Source organism: Centruroides sculpturatus, unplaced genomic scaffold, assembly GCF_000671375.1.
Source record: "Centruroides sculpturatus isolate CEXI.00-Female unplaced genomic scaffold, Cexi_2.0 scaffold603, whole genome shotgun sequence".
NCBI lineage: Eukaryota > Metazoa > Arthropoda > Arachnida > Scorpiones > Buthidae > Centruroides > Centruroides sculpturatus.
In genome coordinates, this window is record NW_019384857.1 from 319,736 (window position 1) to 328,658 (window position 8,923).

At 23.8% G+C, this 8,923-nt stretch overlaps 1 protein-coding gene across 1 annotated transcript; it reads right to left on the reverse strand.

Moving 5' to 3' along the window:
- Window positions 1–1,884: 1,884 nt before the first annotated feature.
- On the reverse strand, window positions 1,885–8,572 carry LOC111630598 (U8-agatoxin-Ao1a-like). The gene is made up of 4 exons (XM_023374718.1): window positions 8,456–8,572; window positions 4,572–4,683; window positions 4,110–4,170; window positions 1,885–2,306 (listed from the first exon to the last, which is right to left on the reverse strand). The coding sequence occupies exons 2-4, from the start codon at window positions 4,651–4,653 to the stop codon at window positions 2,168–2,170; spliced, it is 282 nt and encodes a 93-aa protein (XP_023230486.1). The 5' UTR covers window positions 4,654–4,683; window positions 8,456–8,572; the 3' UTR covers window positions 1,885–2,167.
- Window positions 8,573–8,923: the final 351 nt, after the last annotated feature.

Here is an 8,923-nt window from a genome sequence, read left to right on the forward strand (position 1 = left end):
AGATAATATTTTTCAATAAATTAATAATTTGATCATCTATTGGAAAATTTGATTAATTAATATAGTCTATATACTATCAAGTTTATAGAATTTTAAACAAAACTTTGAGGTGTTTCAACGAAAAATTTCATCAATCTACGTTACAGATAAATATAAAACGTTGCAAAGAATTCAAAAACTTTTAAAAATATTTCCGTTACACCGTTAAAAAATTCCATAAAAACTGTCATTTTTCAAAATAAACTACTCAATTTATTTTACTTAAAACGCGTTTTAAAAATTGTTTTATTTAAGAAAACTTCTTCCAAAAAATACGTTATAATCGGCAAAGTTATAATCTAATTAATTTATTGTTTAATTTCCAAAAAAATCTAATATTAAGGTTATTGAGTTACAAGCTGTCTGAGTTATTTATTGAGTGCTATAGATTATTGTTATTGTCTCTGGGGAGCAATCATGCCTTATTTTTCCCATAATATTAACGAGATTCCATCCTTCCACATAAAATATTATACATTTCGATCAAAGAAATAACGAAGAAAATTAATAAAAAATAAAAGAAATCATTTATATTCTTCGACTAAAAATTCTAAAAAACACAAATTTTAACTTAAATATTACTTACTTTCTCGTAAAGAATAGAAAACGAGCGAGTCCATCGTTGTAATCATCCAATAAACTGGCTTCTGCAAGAACAATTAATTATCTTAGATATTGCTATATTTAAAAAGTCTTACTTATTTTTTGCAATTAGTTTTTTTGTATTTTTCTACAATAATTGTCATTATAATTCCGAGCGAAAGAAGAACGATTTGTTTTTGTTTCAAAAAACATACACGCGCACTATATATAGGCCTATATATTTAATTGAATGTTAACAAACGCAAAAGAAACTTAAAGTAATTTACTTAAATTATCTAAAAAATCACTTCTTATTTGTGAAAGTTTTATATTGTTGCGTTTTTAACGCCATAGTCTTCGATTCTCGAGTAAGCAAACTTGAAGACTTTTTGATACATTTATTTGAATTTTTACTTTACGATATTTTTATTGTAATTAAAAATTTAATAATGTTTTTTGAAACTTACCGTTACCATAATATGACATAACATTTAAACTCTGAGCCAAAATAAGTATCAGAACAATACTAATAACGGCAGAATGTTTCATACTCGTCAACCCCAACTTTGTTCTTTTTTTCTAAAAAAACAAAAAATATATTTTGAATTTTTATATAAAGTTATAAAAATATTCAAATTTTATAATATTTTTACTAAAAATTAAAATATATTGTATATTAAATCTAAAAAATTTGTTTATGTTGTCCTTTATTGCTAGCCATATTTATTTGTAATAGATGGATGAAAGTATTTTTCATGATCCTCTAGTAGTAAACTCTACTATTTCCTTACTGTTTTGATCCAAGTATTGAGTCTAAGCTGAGATAAGCTGGATAAAGAGTTAAGAACTTGAAAGTTTTGACCTATTTTATATATTACTTTTATCTGCAATATTGATCTAATTTTGTATACTTCTTGGCAATAAAAACACACCTTATATAAACATAAATTGAATTTAAAATTATCAAGAGAATTTTAAAAAACAAAATAAAATAAACTGAGAATATCAAATAAAGTCATATCACATGCCAACTCTTTCTAAATAGTCAATTATATAAATGAAAAAGGACGAATATCTGTTCTTCTTCATCTAAGAAATTTCTTTATTTCTTAGATGAAGAAGAACATCTCATTGTAGGCTATATTTTATTTTATATTATAATGAAATTATACTATTATACTATTATTATAATTGAATAATTGTAATTATACAATANTAATTTATTTTAAAAAATTAGAAAATATGTATATTATCTTTGTACTACTTAAATAACTTGATTAACATTATAACGAATATTATGATTTTTCAAAAACGTATTAACAATAAATATTTCTTAAGTTCGAAAAGATTTTTTTTTGTATATTTATTAATATATTTTTCAAAAACGTTAAAATTTCTTTCTTGGGAAGCTCAGAAGTATATATTTATATATATTACTGTCTTTGTAATAAGTGCCTTGAGCACACAGAATAAATTTATTTGGAAAATAAATTATACAATAAGCAGAAGTTGTTTGGTAAGATAAACATAATTATCCAAAGAAAATTTATTTTCCCAATTTCTGGAACAATCCTGGTCTTTGGCATCTACAGTTGGTACCCCAAAGATTACATCGACACGAAGAACTAAAACAGCAATCATGGGGTCGATGATCGCAACTTCCACCACGTCTTATGCAGCTTCTCCTAACAAAAAAACAAGTATAATTTAAAAATAAAGAAAACCTGACAATGAAGACAGACATTTATTTTAAACAATGATATGTAGAAACCCTTCGTGACTTTTTGTTACTTTGTTAAAAGAAAAATAAGACAAGAAACGTGATAGTTTCACATTGTCTAAGTCAATGTTGACATTTTGGAGGATTTTATTTCTCAGAATTTTTTTAAGGGAAACAACTGGAAAGTTATAATAAATTTTATTTAAAAAAACTCTTCATTTTTAAGTTGTTCATACATTTAAATTCACTTAAATCATCAACATTTAATTTGTACAATTTAAAATTAAATATAAAAAAAAACAATTAAACAGTTTCAGATGATAATTTAATATTTTTATAATTATTCAACTTATAATTTATTAAAATTATGTATAAATTATAAATATAGAAAAGAAAAATTTAATTAACAACAATTTCAGTTCAAATGTAAACATATATAACAGAAAGCAGATAAAATTAAAGATAAATGTTAAATAAATATTTTATATTCGAGGATATGACGTTAAGAGGGTTTTCTTTTTGTGATGAAATTGTTTACTTTGAAAGAACATAAAGCTGAATTTAGAAAAGTAATAGATTATGTCTCTACTAAGAAAGAAATTTTAGAATTGTATTCAATTAGCTTAATAGAATTATTTGTGGTTTTACTTTAAAATGTTAAACTTCAGTTAAATTTAACCAAAGTTAAATAAAAACTACTGGCTTTCAAATAATAAATATTCTATTCATTTTCTAAAATGGAATAAAAATATCCATTATTGAAATAAAAGTGATAATAAAGAAAGATATAACCAGAAGCATCTATTTGCATAAAAATCGATATTAAGTCCGCACTTACGAAGTTGTTATCGATGATCGAAGAAAAAATATTTAAATAAATTATTCTTTCATTCAAATCTTTAAAAATTGTTAAAATCTAATATATATTCAAAGAAACCTGTGGACTCTTATGTTATTCACAGATAGCAAGAGTTATCATCACTATTGGGAAATTTAATTAATTAGGACTACTGTGTATGCTACCGCATCTAGAGCTGTGTTTTTAAGGACTTTTGAAGTTTTTTTCCATTCAACTATGTAAAAAAATTGTTAAATCTAAGTATAGAATCATGTAGAAACCTACAAAATATTTATCATTCAAAGAGATAATATTTTTCAATAAATTAATAATTTGATCATCTATTGGAAAATTTGATTAATTAATATAGTCTATATACTATCAAGTTTATAGAATTTTAAACAAAACTTTGAGGTGTTTCAACGAAAAATTTCATCAATCTACGTTACAGATAAATATAAAACGTTGCAAAGAATTCAAAAACTTTTAAAAATATTTCCGTTACACCGTTAAAAAATTCCATAAAAACTGTCATTTTTCAAAATAAACTACTCAATTTATTTTACTTAAAACGCGTTTTAAAAATTGTTTTATTTAAGAAAACTTCTTCCAAAAAATACGTTATAATCGGCAAAGTTATAATCTAATTAATTTATTGTTTAATTTCCAAAAAAATCTAATATTAAGGTTATTGAGTTACAAGCTGTCTGAGTTATCTATTGAGTGCTATAGATTATTGTTATTGTCTCTGGGGAGCAATCATGCCTTATTTTTCCCATAATATTAACGAGATTCCATCCTTCCACATAAAATATTATACATTTCGATCAAAGAAATAACGAAGAAAATTAATAAAAAATAAAAGAAATCATTTATATTCTTCGACTAAAAATTCTAAAAAACACAAATTTTAACTTAAATATTACTTACTTTCTCGTAAAGAATAGAAAACGAGCGAGTCCATCGTTGTAATCATCCAATAAACTGGCTTCTGCAAGAACAATTAATTATCTTAGATATTGCTATATTTAAAAAGTCTTACTTATTTTTTGCAATTAGTTTTTTTGTATTTTTCTACAATAATTGTCATTATAATTCCGAGCGAAAGAAGAACGATTTGTTTTTGTTTCAAAAAACATACACGCGCACTATATATAGGCCTATATATTTAATTGAATGTTAACAAACGCAAAAGAAACTTAAAGTAATTTACTTAAATTATCTAAAAAATCACTTCTTATTTGTGAAAGTTTTATATTGTTGCGTTTTTAACGCCATAGTCTTCGATTCTCGAGTAAGCAAACTTGAAGACTTTTTGATACATTTATTTGAATTTTTACTTTACGATATTTTTATTGTAATTAAAAATTTAATAATGTTTTTGAAACTTACCGTTACCATAATATGACATAACATTTAAACTCTGAGCCAAAATAAGTATCAGAACAATACTAATAACGGCAGAATGTTTCATACTCGTCAACCCCAACTTTGTTCTTTTTTTCTAAAAAAACAAAAAATATATTTTGAATTTTTATATAAAGTTATAAAAATATTCAAATTTTATAATATTTTTACTAAAAATTAAAATATATTGTATATTAAATCTAAAAAATTTGTTTATGTTGTCCTTTATTGCTAGCCATATTTATTTGTAATAGATGGATGAAAGTATTTTTCATGATCCTCTAGTAGTAAACTCTACTATTTCCTTACTGTTTTGATCCAAGTATTGAGTCTAAGCTGAGATAAGCTGGATAAAGAGTTAAGAACTTGAAAGTTTTGACCTATTTTATATATTACTTTTATCTGCAATATTGATCTAATTTTGTATACTTCTTGGCAATAAAAACACACCTTATATAAACATAAATTGAATTTAAAATTATCAAGAGAATTTTAAAAAACAAAATAAAATAAACTGAGAATATCAAATAAAGTCATATCACATGCCAACTCTTTCTAAATAGTCAATTATATAAATGAAAAAGGACGAATATCTGTTCTTCTTCATCTAAGAAATTTCTTTATTTCTTAGATGAAGAAGAACATCTCATTGTAGGCTATATTTTATTTTATATTATAATGAAATTATACTATTATACTATTATTATAATTGAATAATTGTAATTATACAATATAATTGAATTTATATTACATTATATTTTTCTTTATTAAAATTAAACAGTAAGAAATTTCTTATGTGATAAGGAATATTTTATTATACATTTTATTATTATAATTTGCAAATTAATTACAAAATTATGAGCAATAATTGTCAATAAAGAGTTTAAGGGATAAAAGATAATTAACCGATGTCAGTTAGATAAAGTTGTTAAAATTTAATTGGTAAAATTAAAATAAACTTTGCCAATTAACTCCTGTGGATTTATGTCTCTTTGGATTATTATAATCTCTCCAGAGGTACAACTATATTTACATCACATAATCTATATATCATTATAAAGCTATTTGACTTCTGGCCTTTGTATAAATCAATTGTAAAATGATAAAGACTCGTTTTGAACGTAGAAATTTGATATAACAATCGAAGTAATCCAATTCTCTGTTAGCTAAAGTCATTATCAGATAACCGATTACCTGGGCAAAATCTGTTTGTCTACTGAAAAGGTCGAGTTTCTCTATCCAAAAAAAACCTTTTTTTTTAAAAAAAAATTTCTATTGTCAACCTCACTATTGAATCAAAACTAATTTCGAAAGAGAAAATCAACCTGAGGTAATCTCATAATAAAGAAGAAAAAACGTTTAAAAATGTCAAAACTGGAAATTGACTTCAAAGCGTATTTGTTGTAATTTTATTGAGAAATTCTTAATTGAAATCAATAAAACTTGTGCAATATCTAGAAAAACAAAGTTTGAAACAATGATTTATAAAGTTTCCTTTTGAAATTTTGATCAATGTTTACTTTATTGATTTCAAGAATCGTTTAATGTTTCATCGCTAAGAGAGTTTTTTTTTTTTAATCTGTTATCCAAGACGTGATGAATTACATCAAATAACACGAATAATATTAAACGCTAATTAAATGTGAATCATTCAATTGCTCATCTTTGTGATATAATTAACTAAAAATTTAGTAATTAAAACTAATTTTCTAAAAAGCTTAACATTGATTCATATCAGTGTTAATTTATTTAGAATCAATGTTAATAAATATGACAAAGGCTACGTTAATTATACCGAATGATATATTAGTATTTTAAATTTTATTAGATTAATAAAAAATAAAAAAATTAAGTAATAAAAATAATTTTGTAAAAAATTCATATTGATTCACAGCAATTTTGACAGTGATTCAATCAGGATTAATAATGTTAAACATATATTTTTTTATAAAATAAATTTAATATGAATCATGTTACTTACAATAAATAATTCATCTTATTTAATATTGTTAAACTAATGAAGAATCAAAGAAATTAATAAAATCAATTTTCTAAAAAACTTTAACATAAACATTCATTGAAAGTAATGGAGTAGATCAAATTTAACAGTATAAAAAATAAAAAATAGCTTTTTTGTTTACTTAAAGTAAACAGAAAAAACTAAACTGATTAATGTCTGTTACGTTCAGAATTGTCAGGTAATTCTTCCATATGCAGTTTTCTATTTTTCGAAAAATACATTAGAAAATACCAATTTACATTAATTATAAAATATATTTTTAAAAGAATTTAAATAATTAAATTAAATATATCTAAATAAATATTTAAATTATCGAAATGAATCTCATTAACATAAATCTAAAAAATTGCTGATGGTATTACTAATGAATGATTGATTTTTTTGACGCTTTAACTTAACTTTATTTTAATAAAAGTAATTCCTTTATTTATTTACTTTTTGGAAGGATTTGTTCTTATTATACTGGAAACAGAAAGAAAACAGGAAAAACAAAGAATATCTGTATTTCTGTGAATTTTCTCATTAGTTGCAACTTTCACTGATATAGCTTAATCCTAGTAGTGACCAGAGCTTGTCTCTAGTGGATTTTTCTCTGTTTCAGACTCAATCTTTATGTTATTTTAAGTGACAGCGAGATGTCTTTTTCAACAGAAAACGTCTTTCTCGTGTTCTACTTCAAACATTTTCATTTATTTAAAAATAAATAAATTCGCTACTAATTTCTTATGTAACCATTCTTTAATTTTATGAAAAATTCATATAATTCTTTATACAAGAATTATTTAAGTCATTCGGACAATCGGACAATTCTGGTACAAAAACTAGAGTAATTCGAACGAATCTGGTACAAGAAATAGTAAAGGGTATGGCGTAATTTAATAACCGTGGTACGAAAATCGGTAAAATATGTGAAATAATTCGGAAAATTCTGTTACAGAAACTAGTACTAGAATTGTTTGAATTATAAAAATATTTTAGCAATTCTTGTACTAATTCAAATTAATCTGCTTTAAGAACCCGAAATAATTCAATCAAATCTGGCATCAAAATTAATACGTTTGTCAAGTAACCAAAGCAATTGTCGCACAAGAATTCTGGTGCAAGAACTGGTATGATAACTCGATAACAAGAAAAAATCCTAGTATAATTCTGGTACCAAAACTTATAAAATATGTAAAACAGTTACAGCGATTCTGATACGAGTTCTAATATGAGAACTGGATAACAAGAATTCTAGTATAAGAAATTGGTGCCATTTGAACGGATTTTTGATAAAAGAACTCTTTAGCAAAATGAAATCTGGTATAATTCTGATACAAGAACTTATGAAATATGTGAAACAATTCCAACAATTCTGGTACAAAAATTAGAAAAGTATGTGATATAACTCAGACAGTTCTAGTACAGAAATTAGAAATAATTCAAATAAATCTGGTACGCGAAATGACAAAGTACGCAAAGCAATTCAAACAATTGTAGTATAACAACTAGTACAATTCACAAAGCAATTTAAAAATTACAATATTAAAATTTTACAAGAAAGTTTCAAATTTTATTCCCGTATTTTATTTTTTCACCTGTAATTTTATTTTTACTTTATTTTTCCATACTCAATTTTGCATCTTACTTCATTTTTCACATTTAATTTTATAAATTTAAAAATACGTTTATAAATCTACAAAAATAAATAGATTTATGTCATCAATTTCTCTTAGCAATTACAGTTATATAATATTTTACAAGTATGATATTTACAAAATGAAACAAATAAAAACAATTTTCAAAAAACTTTAATAAATGCATTTGGTAAGGGTGAACTGTAAGGATAAATGTAAATGAAAAGACTTACCTTCTAAGTATGAAAGAGAGTGTGAAAGCTATCAATTGAAGTTGTAACTTGGCAAAGATTATCTGTTTGGTGTATAGAGAGTCTTTTATACCATCCAGTTGTTGCTTCTGAGCATGCTCTTTGATGAAAATCGATGAACACGTGTTGGGCGTAAGTGAGACATTTCTCTTTAAGATACAATGCTCTGAATGCGAATATAATCTGATTGACTTTAAATTTGTTTACTCTTTTGAGTTTCAATAATGTTACTTTATATAAAAATTACAATAGTTAATTCAAAGTTTGACTTTTAGAAACGAGAAAAAAATACTTTCGATTTTTCAGAGGTGGAACTTCCTCTTTTGATAAGTATATAATGATCAATTCCAAAACAGCTTACAGTAACTACAAAAATCCTTTAGGTACTATAGAAACAGAATTTTTTGTTAAAACATTGCAATGATTAATTACAAAAAAAAATTTTTTTTT